Source organism: Hylaeus anthracinus, unplaced genomic scaffold (assembly GCF_026225885.1).
Source record: "Hylaeus anthracinus isolate JK02 unplaced genomic scaffold, UHH_iyHylAnth1.0_haploid 11981, whole genome shotgun sequence".
NCBI lineage: Eukaryota > Metazoa > Arthropoda > Insecta > Hymenoptera > Colletidae > Hylaeus > Hylaeus anthracinus.
Genome location: NW_026534329.1, coordinates 7,846,875 through 7,872,257, shown reverse-complemented (window position 1 = coordinate 7,872,257; position 25,383 = coordinate 7,846,875). Strand labels below are relative to the sequence as shown.

At 36.9% G+C, this 25,383-nt stretch overlaps 2 protein-coding genes and 2 long non-coding RNA genes across 7 annotated transcripts in view; 2 read left to right on the top strand and 2 right to left on the bottom strand.

The window, feature by feature from the left end:
- The first annotated feature begins 228 nt into the window (after positions 1 to 228).
- LOC128885472 (uncharacterized) lies at positions 229 to 5,650 on the top strand. The gene is made up of 3 exons (XM_054139539.1): positions 229 to 709; positions 2,155 to 2,477; positions 4,765 to 5,650. Exons 2-3 carry the CDS (start codon positions 2,156 to 2,158, stop codon positions 4,857 to 4,859), a joined length of 417 nt encoding a protein of 138 aa, XP_053995514.1. The 5' UTR covers positions 229 to 709; position 2,155; the 3' UTR covers positions 4,860 to 5,650.
- LOC128885444 (transcription factor CP2) overlaps positions 5,085 to 25,383 on the bottom strand; it is a 33,029-nt gene continuing 12,730 nt past the window's right edge. For 3 of the 4 annotated variants that reach the window (XM_054139495.1, XM_054139496.1, XM_054139498.1), the window contains 5 exons: positions 24,483 to 24,731; positions 23,646 to 23,722; positions 9,461 to 9,701; positions 7,658 to 8,108; positions 5,085 to 6,693 (listed from right to left, as the gene is read on the bottom strand). In XM_054139495.1, coding sequence (XP_053995470.1) covers positions 6,641 to 6,693; positions 7,658 to 8,108; positions 9,461 to 9,701; positions 23,646 to 23,722; positions 24,483 to 24,731 — 1,071 coding nt within the window. In that variant the 3' untranslated portion in view covers positions 5,085 to 6,640. The remainder of the gene's footprint in view (positions 6,694 to 7,657; positions 8,109 to 9,460; positions 9,702 to 23,645; positions 23,723 to 24,482; positions 24,732 to 25,383) is intronic. The other variant, XM_054139497.1, reaches the window with a different exon arrangement.
- On the bottom strand, positions 15,872 to 19,796 carry LOC128885484 (uncharacterized). Its single transcript, XR_008459618.1, has 2 exons — positions 19,616 to 19,796; positions 15,872 to 17,399 (listed from the first exon to the last, which is right to left on the bottom strand). It is a non-coding gene; the product is annotated as an uncharacterized LOC128885484 (long non-coding RNA).
- Positions 17,273 to 25,383, top strand: part of LOC128885478 (uncharacterized) — an 11,486-nt gene continuing 3,375 nt past the window's right edge. Inside the window, exons 1-2 of the long non-coding RNA XR_008459612.1 lie at positions 17,273 to 17,413; positions 17,531 to 17,597. This is a non-coding gene — a long non-coding RNA (uncharacterized LOC128885478). The remainder of the gene's footprint in view (positions 17,414 to 17,530; positions 17,598 to 25,383) is intronic.

Below are 25,383 nucleotides of genomic sequence, written 5' to 3'. Positions count from 1 at the left end.
AGTATGTAAGGCATGAGTGTGATAAAATGGGAGAAGGAGAGAATGATAAGAATGTTAGAATGGTTATACTCAAGTCCATTTCTTGGAGAGCTGGAATAAATATACATAATATCTATCCATGGGTTTCAAACCATGTTTCAACATCTTTCCTAATTTAACCACATTTTATCATCGATATTGTTAAGGCACCGTAGCTAAATTCACGGTGATATTCTTTAGAAGACGCATGCGTATTCAGAACCAGGAGCCGAAAAACGCTGGAAGTTTCGCCTCTGTAAGAGTACTCTGTGATTCTACGTTGTAGGGTACGTGTACGTGCAAGAATCGCAGCGCGCCTGCCTAACGCGCTTCAGTTCTACGCGTCGTAAAGGTCAGGTCATTCAGCGGAGGTTAACCTGTGTTTCGTGGCTTCTCGGTTAACACGTTGGAAACGGCCACGTTGGCCCACGTACGCACGGCCACCAATAAAGCAACAATTCCCTTTCGAATTGACCAATCGTCGTCCAAACCTCCTCCCGTTCGCTTATCTTCCCGCCAAAGGCGACGGATCGTTTTAGCGGACGATTATCTTCCTCGAGAGTGCACAGTCTCTCGAAGCTTACGCCTTTCGAGATCGCACGCCTCGAGGACCGCTCGATCGTCCACGCCGTAGGGTGTTCTTGGATCGCTGTAGTTTTCCTCTCTCGAACAACAGACTATCCTCCTTCAGGTACGCCCAGCTAGTCAACGTTTCCACACTCTAAACGATTCGCCAAAGTGATTGGCAGTAGAGCTTACTGTAAATATAATACGCGAAAGATAAACTCGACGGCGAGCTCTTCGGTGATACTTTCAAAACGAGATAAATTGTAAATATTTGTTCGTTAAATAATAATTTTTATTCCTTTTTCCAACATCTTGTTCTGTTTCTTTTTGAAACAGAAACGGTAGTAGCGCAAGCTTTACTATGGTAAATTATATAAAATATGAAAAGTTGTTTAGAAGAAAATTTACACATGGAAGAATATAGAAAAGAAATATGACGTTTTTAAAGAGATTATCCACTTTCACAGAATGTATTATATGTATGTTTTTTATTATCTCTTTAACTTTTCTTTTCTAATTTTTATTAAAATTTTAATTTTACCTACATTGATCTTGTAAAGTTTAGTACGTAATTATTTTAGTTGTCAGATTTAGATAAATGCCCGGAAAAACAGGCTCTACCGCATGTTGAAACATTGATCAATAAAACTTTGTCTATAATAATAATAATAATAATGATTCTGTCGATGATGATGAAATATTACTTTCCTTGCCATGAATTAAATCTTCAGAGGTAATAATTATTACACACTGACAGTACCCAATTATAGCAGTAAATCAATTATCTGTGATACTAAATATTACCAAAAGACGTATACAATAAGTTAAATATTTAAAAGTAATTATTTAATCTCTTTATCATTCGACATTAGATTAAGCGCACTTCAATTGTATATATTGTACAGAAATGCAAAGCTTCCTTAATATAATAATAATAATAATTTTATAAACATATATTTATGAATATTATAATCAACATTAAAGTAATGGTTATTTCTAAATTAGCATGACGAGTCCTGAAAAATAGTATCCTCTAGAGTCCTCTATCGTAGATTAATCCCCTACTGCCATAGTAATATACATATTCATAGTTCAAACATTAATAAATCGTAATAAATTGTACAGAAATGCAAAGCTTCCTTAATATAATAATAATAATAATTTTATAAACATATATTTATGAATATTATAATTACCATTAAAGTAATGGTTATTTCTAAATTAGCACGACGAGTCCTGAAAGATAGTATCCTCTAGAGCCTTCTATCGAAGATTAATCCCCTACTGCATAGTAATGTACATATTCATAGTTCAAACATTAATAAATCGTAATACCAATTTTGAATTCCGCGTAGCGATTTCTTTCCGAAATACCCGTTTCTGAAAGCAACTCGATTCGACCATCCAACAAACCAGAATACCGGAACGAAGAATCACTGCAAAGAAGCATAGACGCACGATGCGTCCACTATCGGTGCCCGTGTAAAAATACCGCTATCTAATCTTCCATGGTTTTCGAGACGATCGTGGCTTGCAATCTACCGCTGTATCAGAAATATTTTTAATTAGGATGTGGATGACACTCGCGAGCGGCCTTCAAGCGGTCGCGTCTGTGGACGCGGACGACGTGGCCAGTGCTGCACCGGAAGCGGATTCCGACGCTTTGTTACCAGAAGAGATCCCTGGTTTCGATGGGAAGCTCCCGACGCCTCAGCAACTCCTCGAGGTGCTCGACTCGATGACCGGCATGTCGGACGAGGAGAAAGCAAGTCTCAAGGAAGACTTGCTGAGAAATATTCAAGGAGATCCCATGACATCGGCACCTGGCAGTGATTTAACAATGCAGACCGTGGTACTCTTGTCTCTGCTGGGCGTAGTCGCTCTCATTTTCGGTAAATATCGTACCGTGCATTCAACTGTCGAATCCAAAGTTCTTTTTGAACGTATCGCCATTGTTCGTTAGATGATTCATTAAACTCTAGGATTACGAGACTCTTCCATTACCTTCCATTACCGAGACCTTCCATACCCTTCCATTGGAAAGGTGGCCAGAATGGTTTCACATTAACACTTTATCTACCGGGGTATTTAGAAACAGACTTTAAATCAAAAAAGAATTTTCTACAGTAGCATATGTAGAAATAACTGACAATAATTCCTCCATACTGTTACTGGGTACATTGAAAGCCAAGTCTGTTTCCAAAGACTGAACATTGTAAGTAGACAATCATCAACACAGTAAATAAATTCGAAGCTAAATACTGCAATTAAAAAGTCTATAAATAGGCTCCCGGTAAATAGAGTGTTAACAGGGTTAACCCTTTGCACTGGAGAGGTGAGTCTCAGTCACTATTAGGTTTCCTTTAGGTTTAATTTCTTTGGAACTCGAAGTGCCAATAAAATGATTGTCGTTGAGGCAAAGGTGACCTGATTCTCAAATCTCAAATTAGAGATCTCATTCGAGAAGTCAATATAATCTTAGCATTAGTGGCAATAGAATGCTAAGAAAGCATCTTGAGTTGCTGGTAGATACCAGAAAAAAAGGCCTCGAGTGCAGAGGGTTAAATTTATACAAAATATTGCTAGTTCTGGTAAAAAGAGCAATACTACTACGTTTTCTAGGTGCGCTCATCGTCGAAGCTTCTATAGCCTCGTTTGAACAATCTCTTAAAGAAGTTACATACACTAACTTACAAATAATTATAAATTATACAACAAACAATTTCTCGCTACGCAAACTTCTTTTAAACGCGAATTTCTTTTAAAGGAACTGCCTGGTATTTCTAACAAAAGTGTGGTTCCTCTATTATATATACACACAGTAAGAAATAATCCAATAAAAATAAAAATTGAAACATATAATTTTTCTTAACGTAGTGTAACGAGATATCTTGATTTGTTCGAACAGCGTCGTAGTTCTTATTTTAATTCATTCAAAAAGGATTATACGAACAAAATATGCCCTGGATCTACATCTTTAAAGCAACTCTTACACTGTCCCCTTAATATTCCGAGCCCGACACTGTCCTCTTTTGATATTCAAGGCTTTGATCGCGAGCTTAGCATTTCTCGAGGATTCCACGAAGCAGGTCAAGATTTAATACGAAGTCTAATGTCGCTTTCCGTTTACATGAGAAATTAGGTCGAATCCTGTCTCCTCTTGCCCTTGTTTCGTCCATGAAAGAGCCGATTAAGCGAATCATTTTGTTTTATCAACAGAGTTGCACAACAAATGACGTTCGAGGTCACGAATGGCGGTTTGGACACCTGTTGTAATCATTTTTCAGTTTGTCGTTCTACATTTTATCTAATCGGCCACTTAACTGTTGCCAGTGAACGGTCATTTAATCAGATTAAGACTCTTCTGCTAAAGGTGTTACTTAATAACTTAGCGTTGCTTAACGACTACACTTCCGGAAGACAAGAGAGAGTTTCGTGATTTGTTTCTTTCCTTTCGAGTGAAACGCGTTCGAAACATGGCGCAGAATATTTTGGACGTTTTGCGGAAGTCAGGCGTGTTGACCGATAATTTGCAAGACAAACTGGCGGATTTGCTACCGAAGGATAGCGCCGAGAAACTGTCAGGAATCTTTCAACGATACGAGCAGCTGAACGACGAAGAGAAACAGGAATTCTGGAATAATGCGTTGGGAAAGCTCAAGCATTCTTTCCAGGATGAAACGACGAATGATTTGAACATGTACACCAGGTTCTTCTACTCCCACTCGTATACTATTTTCTTTTTTGCTGTGCTGTTGATAGTTCTCGTTCTTGGTACGTTGTATTTGCTCCGAATTAACATTATTCTCGTGGAATCGTCGTCCTTTTGTCCTTTACAATTATTGTTTCCTTAAATATGTATTTACTATTTACGCATATTTTCTTCGTCTTTTTCTATTTTTATTTTAATTTTCTACTACGTTACTAAGATCATCATTCGCTATATTTCTAATTTCGATTTATCACAGATTGTTTTAGAACTTAGAATAAGTACACTCAGTTAGTACAGTTTACGTACTAACTGTAGTTCAGTTTACATACTACGCGTAGTTAGTACTAAATATAAGTTTTATTAGCTTAGTACTGATCCTTCTCCAATACAGATAACTTTCCCGTACATAAATAAAAAAAATAAATAACTAAATAAATATATACATACATGTTTCATTGTGGTTGCAGTTTTCTTCGTTTATAAATTGTTCAAATGCCTGAAGCAGAGAGAAGCGAAGCGAGAGGAGAAGAAAAAGATTAAACAGATGAAGAAGAAGAAGTAATCCAGATGACAATCACGAAAGGTGTCGCATTAGCGACGAAATATAATACGCAACGCGTTCTACACGCGTTGTTCGGCGGATAATCTATCATGTTTAAAGTAAGATGAAAGACGATCAACGTTTTATTATAACTTATTCTATTTTGTTAAATAAAATATATTTATGAGTAAAACTGTATTCGTTCGGTGGACCATAGACAAAAAATACGTAGAGGGTACCAGTGGATAATTTGGCATCAGAGAATTATTTATTGTGCCGTTCTGTGATATACATGACATGGGTGGAAATTCCTAATGGACTATACCGCATGCAGTTTACCAATTTGCGCTCGAATTTCCCCGTGTGTCACGGCGGAGTACACCTTAAAGTACACTAATGTTAGACAGTTCTTTCGAATAACGCGTAAAGCCTTCTCAATTGCTACACGGTACATTCGAGGTCACTTACGATGCAAACGGATACGTGTTATACGTCGCATCGAGCATGTTTGATACACCGCTGCAGTTCGATCGTAGATAAAATATAGAAAAAATGAGAGAAAAAAAAAAAAGAAAACTGTCGGTAGCAGTACCATAAACACTTGTCGCGTTTCGTGGATTCGTATCCGTTCGTATCTTCGCAAGAATTCCATTACACTTACGATTTAGCGTTTGATAAATAGTTTATAATACTTCATGCGTTTTTTTTCCCAGACCCTCGAAGCATTCAAGGAAAATTGTTCGTTTCCTTTTCAATTTGTACTACGAAACAGAATAAACATTTTCATCATTTTTTTTCGACGTGATAATCTCTTTGTTATTTTTACAGTTCTAACGTTTGGCTAATAACGGAAAAGGCACTTGTATTTTCTTCTACGGACGCTCTTTTTAATCTCGAAGAACAGAACCATCGGTACCGTACTTTTTTTTTTCCTATCGGTGATGCACACTTTCCGTTTTCTTTTTTCAGACTTACAGGACTATATAACATCGTTGTAATTTATAGAAATAAAAAATATTACACTTTGTGTAAATAGAGATCATACTCATCAGCAGCGTCGTCGACTAACGCTCCAGTTGACGTCTGTAAATTTCTAATTACAACAGATTCGTTGCTGATGAATAATCGTAACAACAACAACATTTCGCAAACTAGATTTGCAAATTCTCTCGTGGCACAAAGATTGAGTAACAGCGGATGTTGCCGCGACTTAGATATTCTCTAAATATACTTCAAACTAAAAACGATCTCCTTATAAGCTACGAAAAAAAATCGGAAGGAAATATATGCACGTTATATGTACGTATGTATTTTTGTAACGGTGAAAATACCTCACTTATTAAGCGTCAAAAATATAGATATCGTTCGAGATACAATTATACTGAAACCTTCTAATGAGTATTAAATATACAGTAAAAATCGATTTCTTTTCGTTTGCAAACAAGTCCTCATCTTCGAGGAACTTATATTATCGTCTTCTTTCGAAGAATCGTTTATCTTTAAAGGATCGCGTAGTCGTCTACCATTAGCTAAGAATTAAAGATATTGTCACCTACACTGTTCTGTTCCTTTATCAGGAAATAACTCCAAAATCGACTCCAAAAATCCGTCTATAATTTTCATCGTAATTGACGCATTGAAAAAGGATAGAACTCTGGAAAATTTACATTTACGTAGTAAACATTTTAATGCTTCTCTACGTTATAATTTCCCGTCGAATCACAGATGCATTTGGCAATGTAGGACACATGGAAGATCGCTATTACCCAGTTTTGTTATTAATTTATTAATCGATGTGCACTTTAGGGACGCGACGACGGCTTCAGAAGTAGCTTGTATCGTTCGCTCGCGTTATCTGTAATAACAAAGAAAGTGAAGAGATATTTAATCCTCACCAAATATCAAGTGTTTTAGAGTTGACTTGCTCGTTGTTTTATCCTATGCGCATATCAAAAACATCGCACTAATACTATTTGATTTAAAAAGATATATATTCTTTTTTTTGAAACGAATATACTGTACGATATTTTGTACGAATATATTTTGTATTGAAATTACGCTTTCTTATTTTTGTCTACTATTAAAGAAACAAAAAACTATTTTCAGTTGATAAGAAAAGAAGAAAAGATATTAAATAAGAAAAAAGGCGATAATTAAAACTGTATTTCCTTCTTTTGTAATACCTATTAGGTTGTCCCAAAAGTTTCTGATGGGTGTTTAGCCCACATTTGAATCACGCGCGACCGTACACGCGATCTTCTTTCCACTTCTACTTCTTATGTTATATACGGTTAGTTCGTTTCTCAGTTCCTTCTTTTCTATTATCATTCAAACATTATAAGTAGTATTTAAGTTTATATCCATATATATTTAATAAATATATTTAATCGTAACCCAACAGTTTCTTTCGCTTTATTAATAAGTAATACATGCACGGTATTTTATGTTTTATGTTACATTACTGAATTGTGCACGATTCATTTTGCTCCATTACTGTTGCAACATGAATATCTATGAAATTAGATCGTCTATTTATATAAACACAACCACATCAAATAATTGAGTGGAAAGTCGCGAAAGAAACTTTCGGGACAACCCAATACATACTGAAATTTGGACATGCCTATAAGAATTTTATATTATAATATGTTATTATCTTTTCACTGTGAAATACTTAAATCCAATAATTCAAATTCAAATATGTATTCAATGAATTCAACTTGTGGAAAGTTGTCTACGTTTTATTCGTTATTCAAAATGTTAATTTAAATAAGAAATTTTGCCCTTTCTCCGTGCTTCTGAGTGAATATCCTTCTTACCTTTGATAGTCTCAACGAAGTACATGCTTTCGTCTTTCATGTTCGCTACCAATTCATCGGTAACCAAAACATGGATACCCTGCGGGCCAAGGAAGAGTACAGAATGCAGTCGATCGTGAGGTAAATTCAGGGTGTTCAGCAGCTTGTTCATCAAGGCGCTGCTGCTCAAACTGTCCAAGTAGGCAACCCTCCAAAGGGAACCATTGTCTTCCAACGAGAAATACAGAGTGAGTTTTGGGGTCGGTGCTTTCGAGTGCAGCGCGTTGAACAGTCTGATACCGTCCACCAGCCCGCAGATTTGGATCAAGTCGTCTCGAGAGAGTCGCAAGATATCCGAAGCCGAGAAGCTCGCGAACGTGGACTCGAAGGCACTGAAACGACCTGCACGAAGCCACGTGTTTGTTTGGGCTGCGTTCGCATCAGGTGACAATGGAGCCAGGCACGATGATACCTGGACATAATTGAAAAAGACAATTATTTCTGAAACTTCATCCGAAGTGTAATTTTAATGTATAGAGGAGATGTAGCTTTGGAAAAAAAGTTCATTGTGAATATTGTATATTACTGGGTCAGTGCCACCTTAATGTATGGACACTAAGAGGCCTCGTGCTAGTCTATGCTACGTTGAACTCATCAGTGCTACAAATATAGTGATGAAAATGAATGTGAACTTTATGTGACATTGGTCTTCAAAATCTGTTTTTACCTCCTGGATTACATTGACATGTGTTTAAGTTAGCCATCACTCATGTACGTATATAAAGCATAACATTCTGAAGAACATGAATTTCAAACATATTATAAAACAATTTTCTACAAAGAAATTTCGCAAATGTTTAATTTAGCACTTTTGTAAAATAAAAGTATACTTTCCATTTTATCAACCATTTATATTAAGACTCCCATGAGTTGTATAGATAAGGAGCTCTATTGAACTGATTTGGCCAGAGACCCGTGATGTCATTAAGATGGCCCTGTACTTTTTATTGAAATCTTGTTGTGGATACAGAGTGAAGAGCATAACTGTACCAATAACCACAGATTTCGCATAATTACTTTTATATTGTCATTAGCATTAAGCTATACAAACAATAGGTATCACAGGAACGTTTTGCGTTATTCAATGTATTAGAAACAATTCCCCAAAGTTACCGACGTGTTGATGTTCACCTGTAAGAAAGCATATTCATTGATACAGTTTAGCACGATGTTTTTAGCAATACAATTTTCTAGTTTTAATAGCTTAGTAGTCTTTAAATTTCAGACTGCGTGATTGACTCATTTGTACAACATAGAGGAAAACTGTATCAACGAATATATTTTATTACAAGTAAACGACATCATATCGATGACTGTACAAAATTGTTTGTAATACAAAAGTTAATGGCAATATAAAAGTATTTATATAAAATCTGTGATTTTTCGTACAGTTATTGCATTGTATATTTAAATTATTATAGTACAAAGTACGAGGATACTTTAGCAAACTTTGCCCTGTTTATTTGCAACTCACTCTCAGTGTAAAAACAAATAATGATTAGGAACCGTTTATCGTCTCGAACAAAATCTAGAATGCAACGAGAACTGTAGGACCAGATTCCAAGCCGACATTACTGTTTATATTGTTCGGTGTATACTACAAAATTCTCCCAAAGTATATGGTACAATTCAAGATGAGATGATTTGTTTAGAAATAATGATTAGGTCCGCGTAAAGAGATTTCATTCCACGGTATTTAGTAATTTTTCTTTTAAGGTTGCACCATACATTTGGGTTAATTTTATATATTTTTAGGGTCTGTACCGGTACTAGTTGCCTCGGGTGGTCTAAATTCTTTGCGGGCAAACTAACTTCTGCTTTGATGCAGGACTGGTCTGGTAGAATCGCCGCAGGCGATGGCAGAGCCGGTGCCGTTCCCACGTTTTCCTTGGTGGCGTCCGAGGCAGGGACCAGTGGTACGATACAAGGATTGGAAACCGACAGTGCCAATGGCGCAACCACGGGCGAAGTACTGCCACTTATGGTCGAGCGGGATTGGGGTGATCTGCAAGAATAAAGAAACTGTAAACTACACTTTCCGATGCTAATAGTTTTTTTGTAGGTAGACGTATAAGCGAAATACGAATGTTTTTGAAACAAAATTAAATGAAGTAAGAATAGAAATGTGGAGGTATGTCTATCCTAAAAGTAACAGTTACCAAGATTCTTGGATACTCAGTGGATTCTTGGATATTGTTCGAAGTATTAGAACAATAATTTTTGAGCTACAAAATCAATCCAAATCTTACAATTTCGAATATTATTAGTGGAAGGTGGTCTGGTGCAGTTATAGAAGCTGTATATTCTAGAAAGATCTATGATTCAAGATTACTCTGGGGTAAATAGTAGTATGTACTACAATAAACGATTTACCTATCTACCTCAGAAAACATTAGTTTTAGGATAAATACCCTCTGATACTTTTATATTCAAGATTCGTTACTCTATAGAATGTACCATTCAAAAGTTAGTAATCGTATTAGAAAGAAACTTTGACATTCGTATCTCCCTTGCACCTCCACCAAGAAAAAACATCTGTTATCCTATTACAACCTCCGTTAAAACCAATTACGATTAGTTTGAAATATTTTTGTCTATCACCAAAAATAAATGAGTTATTCGGGTAGCCTATATAATATACCTCAATCTCTATATAAACATACACTGTCTCTCAAAAGTTTTGATCTTTATCTTTTAAACAAAGAATCTTTACTTGATACAACTTCCTAAATTTATTGCAAGCTTCGGATGCATCAATCTTCATCGACGTTTTAATTCTGGACATAGGGTCTGTTAACGTTTCGATTAAGCAATCCATAGGAATCTTTTGTTTGTAAATTAGCAATTTTGCAAAAGAGTCTAAAGCTTGCGATAAAGAGCGAGAATTGCATATTATGTTTATACGATGCCCCCTCGTTGAATTGCATACTAATTTGAAAATTCCTTATGTGGTCAGCTTAAACTAGCTGAAAGTCAAGTATGTACACGTTCATGCTGCCAACGAGCATGTAACAACGATTCGAGTCAATAGTATTCGCTACAATTGTAAGAGCAATTATCTTTCGTCCGATCCGTGTAATCCGAATTCCGAGCGCGTACAATGTCGAAGCTCGGCTAGTTTTACGCGCGAGTAGTTTTGCATTCGTGAACGAGATACATTGTAGAGCAGACGTTACGGAAGATTGACGTCCGCGCGCGGCGCGAATTAACGGCATCAGGCGCAATGAAAGCAAACACGGTTAATAATTGACACCGCAACCTATCGCGATGTGCGAATATTAAGTCGTCAGACCCTGTCAGGTTATCAGGGAACAAGGACTATCATTTCTAATGAATGCTTCGTTTCGAAACGAATGCACGACGGAATAAATAATGTTGTTTAATCGTTGACCTTAAACTCGCCTAACTTATTGGTGGGTTGCATAAGCACGCGAGCTCTCGGAACACGCAAACCATCGGAATTTTTGTTCGTCTTGTTTCTTTTACGTATCATTAGGCGTAGAAATTAATTCTATACTTTTATGTCGACTCATTTATGACTCTAGTTTAACTAGAAATATTTACTCGTCATTTTGTTACGTTAGAATACGAATTTTCTAAATTCTCAATCTTATCTCCGTTACAATACATCTAAATATATAACACAAGTCTCAACCTGATGGACATTAGAATGTACCTAATACACAAAGTTTAACAGTCATCAAATTTCAGCTATCGTCATTATTTTAACATATTATAAATGTACTTGAAAATTAATAGGCGTAGAAATTAATTCTATACTTTTATGTCGACTCATTATGACTCTAGTTTAACTAGAAATATTTACTCGTCATTTTGTTACGTTAGAATACGAATTTTCTAAATTCTCAATCTCATCTCCGTTACAATACATCTAAATATATAACACAAGTCTCAACCTGATGGACATTAGAATGTACCTAATACACAAAGTTTAACAGTCATCAAATGTCAGCTATCGTCATTCTTTTAACATATTATAAATGTACTTGAAAATTAATAGGTGTAGAATTGAATTACGTATAACATTTATGATTACAGTTTAAACAGAAATATTTACTAACAATGAGACACATAGATTGCTTCGACATTTTATTTCTACAACTATATGTACTCTTTTAGCATGTGTGACTACGGGAAAATGAAAAATTGTAAGTTTACATTAGAAAGGCACAAAATTAATTTCTATGCCTAATACGCTTCTCGTTATTGTTAAGAGAGAGTATCGTTATCAATAGAAATTTGACTGTCCTTCCTAGTATTTGTAAACCGTTTACAGTCCTAAACCGATATATCGAGGAGGTTGTACGTAAAAACATATAATACTTGAAAATTAGTAGATGTAAAAATTAATTGAGTATATCATTTATGATTACAGTTTAAACAGAAATATTTACTAACAATGAGACACATAGATTGCTTCGACATTTTATTTCTACAACTATATGTACTCTTTTAGCACGTGTGACTAAGGGAAAATGAAAAATTGTAAGTTTACATTAGAAAGGCACAAAATTAATTTCTATGCCTAATACGCTTCTCGTTATTGTTAAGAGAGAGTATCGTTATCAATAGAAATTTGACTGTCTCCTATACTATTTGTAAACCGTTTACATTCCTAAACCGATATACATATACATATACTGTATTGAGGAGGTTGTCCGTAAAAAGTAGCCAACAATGTTTTAAACAAACGTGCCAAAGTTTCGTTCGAGATCTTACATGGCGCGTCTCCTCGATCGAAAGACCAGCTTGGATACTCCCTTCCCGTCGATCCTCTTGTTGTTACGGCCTTTTCTTATCTTGATGCTGACTAAACCACCGCGCATGAGATTACCCCTTCTCGCTCTGGATTCCGAAATAGAATGAATAAACTTAGCCACCACTTCCACTTGCAAGGGACCACCAGTGATCGTTACCTCGTGCTCCAGAAGGTAAGCAGAGACATCGCCGAGAAATTCGGGCATCGATCTGATGGCCCAGCAGCTCTTCAACTTCCAACTGGGACAGTGCTTTGGCATCTCGAGTACTCGCTTCTTAAATTCCATCTGGCATTTCTCGAACATCTTTCTCTTGCACTTTCCTCTCCGTGCGCTTTTCTTAACTATCAGCTCGCGTTTACCTCGAAACCTTTCTTTCGTCTCTTCGAACGTTCTTTCATGAATGCAGGCAATCTGACCGCGCGAACCTTCGAGCAAATACGAATTGCTTTCCCATCCATTCGTATAAATTTTAGTGACGATCGACGATCCCCTGTTGGCTTGCCTTACGGAGCATCGACAACCACATCGCGATCTCCGAGCTTCAAAAGCAACGTCGGCTTTCCGCGTGATCAGCTTTGCACCTCGTTCGCAACTGGGAGCCCCAATCGATACGTTCGAAAGTCTCGGTTCGCGAACCAGAAGGCCGATGTCGGATACAATCGGTATGAATCAGATCGCTATTGGTACGCGCGTCTGCCCCGAACCGGATATCTCCAGTCACGGGATCCGTGCGCAATTGTTGCGCTAAATTTTAAAAAGTACTCAATCCCTCGTTGATAACAAACCCTATCTTCTTTAACAAGACGGGCTGCGATAGAAAGCTCTTATCTTCTCGTAATTTTGCTTTTTTTTTTTTGCAATTTATCGATCCTCTGTTTATTTTAAAAACAGTGTATAAATTGTTTAAGATCAGTATTTATTCCTCGCTAGGAAAATGAATTTGCTTCACCAAAATATGTGGCAAACGAGTTTAGTATTTGCAGAAATTTTCTTCGTCAATCTCTATTCGAAAATTCCGTTGAATTTCAAGTGTAATGGCGTGTTTATTTGACATTAGGTATATGTATTTTTCTAACCAACGTGTGACCTATGCGATGCTAGACGAATCCTTGATGAATGATCAAACATCGAATATTTAGGAACTCTTGTGTCTTTTATCATCGGTACTTTTCTTCCTTGTTCTTCGAGTTTCTTAGCTACAAGTAGCTCTTCAAAAATTCTTGTTTCGCGTTGCCTCGATTCGCCCGGACAATTGTTACCAGAATCGAATTAAGGCTTGGGCCATAGGGACCTCTGGGGATCTTTAGAGATTAAGTAAAAAGCTACTTCATTGAATACTAAACCAAAGCGTAAGTACTCTAAATAATCTCTTTAGAAAATGGTGCAATTGTCCTAGATATTCCTGTGGTGCTTTTGAGAGAATAGTAAAAAGTTCTCTCGTCCCGTGGTTTACTATCCGAATATATCTAATGCAAACTGGATGTCACGATGCGTTTTAGTAAACTTTTACAAACGCGAAGCGAATGTATTTGTTATAAAAAGTTACACTATATTTATATTTATTTTAACAACTGTATCGCACGGGTGACAGAACAGGATACAAAAAAATGAACACAATGGACAAAATTCAGCATCGATACGTGTAGCTGACCCATTTAAGCAAATTTAACAAAAATGCTTCGGCAATATTTAGAGTTAACACACAGAAACGTGTAGTAAACATACTAAGAAAAGAAAATGTGTACCGTATACAAATATGTACATACACGCGGTACCCTGTAGTCCCCGGGGGTGTAAAAAGAATCTTAATCAGACGCTGTGAACGATTCCGTTGTTGGACGAATCGGGTTACTTCCTTAGATCGCGTTACCGATTCCGATCGCTCGACAGCTTCGGATCGAGCCCGGTAGCGATCGCCGAAACCGTGGTATCCGATTCGATCGATACCTCCAAAGACCCTCTCGGTCTCGCTAGGGGAGCGATGCCTCGCGAGATCGTAAAGGATAAAGGAAAGAACGAACAGAGAACATTCAGTTCAAGGCTGAATCGAACCGCCCTGGCATCAGCTTTTCGGCGGCCAGGCTGCTCGTCATCTGAGCAAGTGATCCTGCCGTGAGAGGAGCACCTGGCTGGCCAGGATCTCGCGCGGGATCACGCGATGATCGTCGACGCGCGACAACGACTCGAGATCGATGATGCTCGACGCGCGAGAGTATTGAGGACGATCGACCGGAAATCGTGCTTCTACGCCGTATGAGGGCATTCCAACGGCGTGCGGGCGCTTCACTCTCGATTCTATGCGCAATCGATTACAGAAAACTTTCGCCGGTTCCGTGCAGCAATGGCGGTCACTCCTTCGTCGTCGTTGCAATGCGATCGCTGGTTGGAGAGACGGATGAATCACGGGGAGCCTTGTGGGCGGAATTTATCGCGATCCAGATTCGCCGGACAACATTACACGTTAGGCGCGAATCACCAGGGGAATTTTATTCATACAGTAGACGAATAAAATTAAGCGTGCTGCACTTTATCTTCGAACGTATAGTCGAAGGTATAGTCACTCATCGCTTCACTAATTTTATGTAGTATTTCTTTTCTTGCCCTTCTTCTCTGGTACACTAATTATTCCACAACCTTATTACCGTTTTCGAGGGTAGATTAAAGACACCATTCAGCTGCGCCGCATTCTCTGTATATTAATTTGTTACACGATCTTGTTAAAATAAGTCGTAGTATTACTTATTCGTGATGGTCATTAGAATGAAAAGTCACTCGAATAAGTAAAATATTAATTCTTGTTCGAACCAGTAACGAATAACAAGTTTATCTATCGTTCCTTAATTTTCATCTTTTGCCGATCCCCGGTGCAAAGTACGGAGCAGAGTAGACGAATCAAATTAAACGTGCAGCACTTTATCTTCAAACGTATAGTCGAAGGTATAGTCACTCATCGCTTCAGAAATTTTATGTAGCACTCCTTTTTCTTCCCTTCTTCTCCACTAATTATTTCACACCTTGTTTTCGAGGTTAGATTGAGGCCAACATTCAGCTGCACCTCAATCCTCTGTATATTTATTATCCTCTATATTTATTTTCACACAATCTTGTTGAAATAAGTCGTAGTATTATTTATTCGTGATGTGTATTAGAATGAAAAGTCACTCGAATAAGTTCACGTTAACTCCACACGGCTGTTAATGTATAATTAAAGTTTTAATTCTTGTTTGAACCAGTAACGAATAACAAGTTTATCAAACATTCCTTAATTTTCATCTTTTGCGGATCTCCGGTGCAAAGTAGACGGAGCAGAGTAGACGAATCAAATTAAACGTGCAGGACTTTATCTTCAAACGTATAGTCGAACAAATTTTATGTAGCACTCCTTTTTCTTCCCTTCTTCTCCACTAATTATTTCACACCTTGTTTTCGAGGTTAGATTAAGGCCAACATTCAGCTGCACCTCAATCCTCTGTATATTTATTTTCACACAATCTTGTTGAAATAAGTCGTAGTATTATTTATTCGTGATGTGTATTAGAATGAAAAGTCACTCGAATAAGTTCGCGTAAAATTGTAATTCTTGTTTGAACCAGTAACGAATAACAAGTTTATCTATCGTTCCTTAATTTTCATCTTTTGCGGATCTCCGGTGCAAAGTACGGCTGCTATCGCCCGTTGCACGATCGCTGGCCTGAATCGTCCACGATCCTCTCTCCGGGAATCGGGTGTTCCGGATGTATTTTTACATTCACGGTCGACGCAGCGATCCTATTCTTCCCCGGCGCTCCGAGTTCGTCGAAGGACGCGAACGGACAGCTCGTCCGGCACGAATTATTTTACAAGGAAACGATTAACTCATTTCCGTGCATCGTGCACGAGTCTCGAGGATCACCCTGATGCACCGACCAGTCCACGTGGGGGGGATTCGATTGTCTCGGATACGTTTGACGTGGTTTAACGTTTGACGTTTGCCTCCGACGTGGAGAATTTATCGCGTGTCTCTGGTCGAGGAACCGAAGCGTAGTTATTGGAACCGAATCTCGAATGCTCGCAGGAATATCTCGAGGAACCAACAACACAACACGTCTCGTTTCTCAGTGAATTCGTCACAGGAGAAGACAGTCACCGATCACCGCTTTATTTATAAACAAGCGGCCTCAGCGGTAGATCATGTCTGCGACTCACGCTCGATACCGTTTCCCGTCGACTGTGCCGTTCACTGTGGCTCGTGGTCGCGCGCCACGATCCTCGTCCCGTGAAAGATTGCCGGAGGACGAGGACGGAACAGAAGATCGAAACGTTAATCGAAAGGCTAATTCAACCGGTGTATAATCGCGACAGTATGAACGACTCTGTATCGGTCGTAACAGGCTGATGAATAAACGAAAACCGAAGCGGCTACGTAGCGACGCGTGTATCGTGCGGCGTTCTGAATCTATTTGTCGTCGAGGTTTTCTCTCTCTTTCCCTCGGAGCGGATCGTTGTCGGCTCTACCAGACGCCGGCTCGTGCCAGTTCGAGCCAGTTTCTCGACTCCCGTGCCGGCTCCTCCTCTCCCTCTACCGAACCATAACCCCTTCTTCGTATCGTCCATTGCCATTACCATCGCCACACAGCTTCGCGAACCGCTTCCAACTCCCACCTTCGATTCATCATGGATTCCCCTTCTCCTACGACCGCGTTTCTCGAGAGGAAAGCACGGCAACGTTGCACTTACATTTGCAGCTTTGTTTGCTCGATGCATCGCGCATTGGAAACCTTTCATCTCGAACGTATTGTTTTTTATTAGGTTAGCGCACCGCGACAATTTCTTGCTTCACGACGAAATTTTTCATCCACTGAATGTGCTTTCTTTTCTTAATGTTTACAGTAAATCTTCCTCTAACGCGGTTTCCATATTGCGCGTAACAAAATGGCGACAACCTTTCTATAACAAGGTGCAAATTAATTCCTATCATGGAAACGGTATTTTTTCCTATTAGCGCACCGCGACAATTTCTTCTTTCACGACGAAATTTTTAATCCACTGAATGTGCTTTTCTTTATGTTTACAGGAAGTCTTCCCCTAACGCGGTTTCCATATTGCGCGTAATAAAATGGCAACAACCTTTCTATAACACAGTACAATTTACTTCCTATTGTAATATGTTGTAATGTGAATGTTGGATGAATGTTAATATGTAAAACCACTAGGCATGTTTATACGTTTTATAGTTGTCAGTTATGTTTATGTTAGTAATTTATTGATTATTCATTCATTTTGTATTTTGTATTGCGATTTCATTTTGTCTATGATATGTTGTCTGTTGTCTTTGAATTTTGACATTTTTACGCCGAATTTTGACTCATTTGTACAACATAGAGGAAAACTGTATCAACGAATATATTTTATTACAAGTAAACGACATCATATCGATGACTGTAAAAAATTGTTTGTAATACATTAAATGGTGCAAAATGTTCCTGTGATATCTGTTTTCTTGTATGCCTTAATGTCAATGGCAATATAAAAGTATTTATATCAAATCTGTGACTTTTCGTACGGTTATTGCACTGTATATTTAAATTATTATAGTACAAAGTACGAGGATACTTTAGCAAACTTTGCCCTGTTTATTTGCAACTCACTCTCAGTGTAAAAACAAATAATGATTAGGAACCGTTTATTGTCTCGAACAAAATCTAGAATGCAACGAGAACTGTAGGACCAGATTCCAATTTTAACATTTTTACGCCGAACCTCGAAATAAATATCCTTACACTATCATGGAAACGGTATTTTTTCCTATTAGGTTAGCGCACCGCGACAATTTCTTCTTTCACGACGAAATTTTTAATCCACTGAATGTGCTTTTCTTTATGTTTACAGGAAGTCTTCCCCTAACGCGGTTTCCATATTGCGCGTAATAAAATGGCAACGACCTTTCTATAACACGGTACAAATTACTTCCTATTGTAATATGTTGTAATGTGAATGTTGGATGAATGTTAATATTTAAAACCACTAGGCATGTTTATACGTTTTATAGTTGTCAGTTATGTTTATGTTAGTAATTTATTGATTATTCATTCATTTTGTATTTTGTATTGCGATTTGATTTTGTCTATGATATGTTGTCTGTTGTCTTTGAATTTTGACAGTTTTACGCCAAACCTCGAAATAAATATCCTTACACTATCATGGAAACGGTATTTTTCCCTATTAGGTTAGCGCACCGCGACAATTTCTTGTTTCACGACGAAATTTTTCATCCACTGAATCTGCTTTCTTTCGTTAATGTTTACAGTAAATCTTCGGTAATTATAGAGAACAGGTACATCCTCACCGATTTCGATGATTTTTGAATATGTTGTAGAAATCAACATTTTGAACAACTTTTTCCTATACATATAACCGTCGCTCGACCTTAGTTTCCGAGATATTTGCAAAATACCATTGCTACTACTACAATGAATATTGCGTATAGCTACGCGTCCGTGACAGCGTGTGTGTAAGCGTTGAGTCGTCGATTGTTTAGGCTGGGAATACACATACGCGACTGTGAGTCTGTATGCGTTAGCTATCATTCGCTGGTCGGCTCGTGTTTCAATCTGTTCCGAATTCATTTATACATATAAAGTAGCGCATGATCTGTATTCGTACAGTAAAAAAATGGGGTTCCGGGGGCTCGCTCCCGGTCGGGGGTTTGGTGGCGAAGCCCCCAACAACGAGTACTGCAGCGCATCACTCAGGTGTGTACACGGTTAGCCTGAGGGGTGTTTATGCTTTCCATATATGCTTTTCAATTTTTGTAAAAGGATTTTGCGCGAAAATTATACGCATCGAAATTACGGGAACTCACAGACGCGTACGTGTATTCCGAGCCTAAACGATCGACGACTGAACGCTTACACACACGCTGCCACAGAGGCGTAGCTATACGCAATATTCATTGTAGTAGTAGCAATGATATTTTGCAAATATCTCGGAAACCAAGGCCGAGCGACGGTTATATGTATACGAAAAAGTTATTCACAATGTTGATTTCTACAACATATTGAAAAATCATCGAAATCGGAGAGGATGTACCTGTTCTCTATAATTGCCAAATCTTCCCCTATCGCGGTTTCCATATTGCGCACAACAAAATTGCGACAACCTTTGTATAACGCGGTATAAATTACTCTATTTAGTAGTAATTCCGAGTTTATTATAACGCGGTTTCTATATCACACGATACGTGGTTTCTGTATAATATTCTGTATAATCGAATAAATTCTGTTTACACTAATTCTATTGGGTTGTCCGGAAAGTTCATGGCTATTTTTAAGAAAAATTCAAATGCATATTTGAATTTTGATGTATATTTATTGAATTATATATGTACCATTTTGTGCCACAACCTTTTCACCTGTTAACACTTTATTTACCGGGAGCCTATTTATAGGCTTTTTAATTGCAGTACTTAGTTATTCGAATTTATTTACTGTGTTGATGGTTGTCTACTCTCAATGTTCGGTGTTTGGTAACAGACTTGGCTTTCAATGTACCCAGTAACAGTATGGAGGAATTATTGTCAGTTATTTCTACACATGCTACTGTAGAAAATTCTTTTTTGAATTAAAGTCTGTTTCTAAATAGCCCGGTAGGTAAAGTGTTAAGGAATGTACACATTTTATTTGTTTTCAGCCATTCCGATATATTCAGACCTGCTAATAATCAGCATGGACTTTCCAGGCAGCCCAATATTTACACTAGTGTCTTATAATGTGGTTTTTTATATAACATATTAAGAATTAATCGAGTTGTAGGAGGATTGAGTATACATAGGTTTAATCGTGGAATGATGGTGTAATGGCTGACGAAAGTGTCTCTACAATATTTTTCACCGTCATAGAATAATTATACATCTTCAACTCGCGACATGGTAGCCATGTTATACATGTAAATTGGCACTCGAGCCAAAATGAATTTGATTTGCATGCTCTAGATTGTAAAGAGCATGCGTATCTCGAGGTTACATTGTCTTGGGGTTTGTTCGCTTAATTAAGATCTTTGTAAATGTAGTCACGTTTGTACATGTAGCAGTTCGCGACGCAGGACACTGCGCATCGAAGATGTGTGTTCCGCGCAGACATCTTGCGCACCCTCGAAGCATAGCTTAAGGGGCTTGGAACATTAAAAAATGAAAAAAAATCACTTTTTTAAAAATTAAAATTCAATTCTGAACAGTTCTGTGCAATCAGAATTTAATTTGGAACACTGAAAACGGTGAAAACGAATTTTTGAAAAAAGAATTTAGGTGAAAGATAATACAAAAAACACTCGACGATATGAAAAAAGTAAAAAAAAAAAAATATAAAAAAAAATGCGATAAAACTGTAAGAAAATATAAGGAAACAGAACTAACAACTTTTGTGGAGAGAAAACAATGGCACAGTCAAATTTGCGGGAGACCGGAGTCGCGGTTACCTTGGTTACAGCCATAGAGTATTATTTTCTAGGGTAAAAAACACAGTAAATTATCAACAAGGTAGCGTCGATTGATTTTGATAAAAATAGATACGATTAGATAACATTTATATCGATAATCGAGCGGGAAATACAAATTTTTAGTTGTCTACAAAATTCTAGTCTCCTGAAAAGTTAGGTTTTTGGTATAAAGATGCATTTATCTCTGGACCTAATTGATTTTTTTTAAGTGTTTCTTTTTGCATAATATACAGAAACGATAGGACTAAAAACAGACCGAGAATTTTTTTGAAATTCCAAATGGTGAATTTTTAAATAATTTTCAAAATTGAAAAAAAAATTTAAAGTTTTCTTGAAATCAAAACATTACAAAAATTCTCGGTCTAAATTAAGTCGTACTATTAAAAAACAAGTGTGTAAAATTTCGTTAATTTCGGCCTAACCGTTTCCGAGAAAAGTGTACCTTTATGGAGAAATTTTTACTTACAAAAATACCATATGTTTCAATCTCCTTAAGAAACAGCAAATTTCAACTGCTTATACATCGATATCAAAGCTGTAGTTTGCAAATTATTAAAGGTTTTTTTTTTATTCGTACTAGTATCAAAACCTTATCCTCCAATAAGCGCTCACATATTCAGAAACACTCTGTAGATAGAATAGGGGAGCCAAAGTTCTGTTAAAAAAAAAAAAGGAAAGAAAAACCCGCGGTACCTGTCTCCGTTTGCCAGTGCATTTTTATATCACTTTTATGCTAACGATAAATGGTTATCTTTTATACTTTTAATAATAACATATATATTTTACATTCACATTAGTGAAAGTACAGAGATAGATAAGTTATCCTGCCTTTTTTCTCTTTCTAACGGTGTGACATTTCCACTCACAAGCAAGCTTATTTCTCTCTTGCTCTATCTATGATATCTCTATGCTTTCCGAGGTGTCGTTAAATAAGTATTAGGTTGTCCAGTAAGATCGTGTCAATTTCTAAAAAAAATTCAAAAGCATATAATATATATACATGTATTTATTGAATTACATAGGTGCCATTTTGTCCCACAACCTTTCCACCTTTTAAGGGATAGATACATGTTATTTGTTTTCAACCATTTCGATATATTCAGACCTGTACCACCTACCAAAAATCGACATGGACTTTCCGGACAACCCAATACATAAATCTTAACCAAGCTAACATTCATAATCTTTGAGTAAATAATTAATCTCCAAAAGGGCTAACATATTAAGAAACACCACGTATAACAGTGCGATTGAACGGGTATAATGACACTAATGACCTATATCTAAAAACACTACACCGAAAAGAATACAAAAGACAACCAAAAACATTCTAAAAATTTATATATTAAAAATAAAACTAACAGAATTGCTTGTATTCGATTGAAAGAATTATTATATAATTTTTATAAGAATTTAGAATTTTATAAGAGTTTAGCAAGAATCGAGTTTAAAATTTGTCCTATTTTCCATACCTAAAATTGAAAGATAATGCAAAAACAGATAATTCTTCAGATAATTTCTCAACATTCCAGACCAGATTATCCTCTTACGTTACTACCTAAATTCACTGTATTTTGAAAAGAAGAACATTTCATTCTTCGAGTATCATCTGACATTGTAAGTGTCGCTTAGTATGCGCGAAGCGTTGCGGCTGATATAGATTCCTACTTATTTAGACGAATGGCGGAAACTTGCAATATCCGGAACCAGCCAGTTTAAGTTTACGTGACGGAGGAGAATTTGTTAAACAACCTGGCGTGTCACGAAACGAATAACAATGTCAGCGTAATATCTTACATTCAAGCTTGTCAACGAATTTCGAGGGCAGTACGATGAATCACCGACAACGATGAACAAAATATGATTTTATATTGTATCGTAAAATTCGACGATAGATACATTAATTCTGGACGGTCTTAAGTAAACGTTAAGGTTTAAAAATAGGTGGTATCACCGATAAACACTGACGCTGATACACTACGATAACATACTTGCGTAGAGAAAAATGAAATTGAAAATATCGGATGTCGTCGAATCGACGCAAGTACGAACCAGTCGCGTTTTACATTTCAAATCGTATCTTTTTTCTCACGATTTGCATAAACACGTTGCAACATGAATTAATCTTTTTAAGCCATGACACTGCTACTCCTGGGCATACCAATATATCAATATTATTCTAATTAGTAAAGTTAAATAAAATGAGATATGTACATACAGGGTGGAGTAGCTAATCTGTAACAGTGCAATAATATCTAAACTATCGTCGATAAAAAAAACCTTTCAGGAGAAATTTAGAGGATTCGAGGAAGGATATCTAATATGACTATTGCTTCCTTTGGTACAGATGACCAAAACTTGAGGTATTTGACACAGTCTTGACCTTGACACAGTTTCATCATTTATACAAGAAGCAAAAAAACAATAGATATTGACCACCTCGAACCCTCTAATTTTTTCCTGAAAGTACTTCTCGGTATAGACGATAGTCAGAGCGTTATTGGTCTGTAACAGGTTAACTGCTCCATCCTGTATGTACATATCTCATTTACTATAAAATATTTCATTTCTTTCTTTATTTTCCTCTATTGAAAAATAAATTCTTAGATTTATTCAGGATAGTGATTTTTTCTACTACTGATTAATTAAACAGTGAAAAGGTTACGGATAAGATAAGTAGCAGAATTTGTACTTACACTGCCTCCGTTGAAGCATAAGGACTTTCTCCGTTTTGGGCTATTAGGTTGGACGACGATAAAGACTCTAGAGGAATCTATAAGAAGAACAAAAAAAAATACCGTTTTACGTCTCTACGAAAGAGTTTATTATGCCTGGTGTCCACTAGGAGAATTTTAATTTCAAGAATCGGTATCAAGACTATCATCGATGAACACGATATTTGAGAGTAAAAGGAACCCATTACAAGGTCAACAGTATTTTGCAAATTTAAATATTGGTAATAATATTGACTATTCAAGTGTAATATTGCAGATTGATATCTTGAAACAATAAGAAAGTGTTTAATATTATTATGGAAGCCATGTTAATATACTGAGATGTACGCTGTACTGTACAATATTACTCTAGTTTCTTATTCTATTGACGTGCTATAAGTGCACATATCATTCTGAATAATATTGAACCGTGTGAATCACTACTATAATAATATTAATACTATGTGAATATCTTAAGGATTCTTTCGTACGAGGCGACCTTGCAAGTACAGATTATTATCTACATAGAACAAACAGTTTTTGATCTGTTCATCGTTCGATGAAAATCAATAATACAAATTAAAACTGAAATGAAATTTCTCATTGAATGAACAAAAGCTTATCCAAGTAACCGTCCGATCGAATATACATTGGCAATAAAATTCTGTTCATCCCTAGCTCACGAGTGATGAAACAATTTTCGTCATGAAGATTGTTCATGAAGATGATTTTCATCGCTCATATTCTTGCTCGCATGAAAGGCTCTTATTCTCGATACCAATTCTCAAGGGGGCTATAGAAACGAGATCAGTTGCTTACGTCGGAGAGAACCGTGCAATCGTAGCTTGGCTGGTATTTGTCCTGCTCGTGCGGCGGTCGTCGCAAAATTTTGTCCCGATCTTGTTTATGCTTGCGATCGGCTCCCTTTAACTTGAAGACTTTCACTTGGCAAGAAGCGGCATGCAGACGGGGCCCACCTGGTAGCCGTGTCTCCACTTGGATTCGAAACGGCACGCCTTTTTCTCCACCGTGCTTTTTTGGCGTGAATTCGGTGCTGATGCAGTTCACCTGAATTTCAAAAAGAATTCAGCACAAAGTTATTTAAAATAGCAGCTCATGGATTCGTCGAGACGAGACTTCTAAAAACTCTTGTAGTCTCCAGTTTATGGATATTGTTCGAAAGGAAAAATGTATGTAAATACATTCTTTATACATCTAATTCTTAGATAGAATAGGAAATTTTGTATATAGTCATATGAACTTTGAGGAGGCGTTTGCACAGTATTTAAAATTACAGGCAGACACTTCGAAAGCATTCTTTGTGAGAATCATCTCTTCTTCACTGCTCTTAAGAGCAAAGAGTTAATAGATATAACGCAACCTACCAGTTGATTAAATAAGGATCTTCTTTTCTTTTACAGAGTGTTTTGTTCTTGTTTGGCGAACTTTAATGTATCTGTTGTGGTAAATGCAATAAACTGGGGATTGTGCATAATTCCCACTAAAGTTTGTAAATGTGATAAGTTATGGAATATTTATAAAATTAACCGGTGATTTTATATAATCCCCAACTCGTAATGGGAAATGTTACGAAATTGTTAATGCATATACTGTCTATATGGAAATACTGTCTGAGTAGGTTTGGTGTAGGAATATATTGGTGAGGGTGGGATTATTGAATACTGTTAAATATAATTCCCATCAGGTAATGGAGAATGTG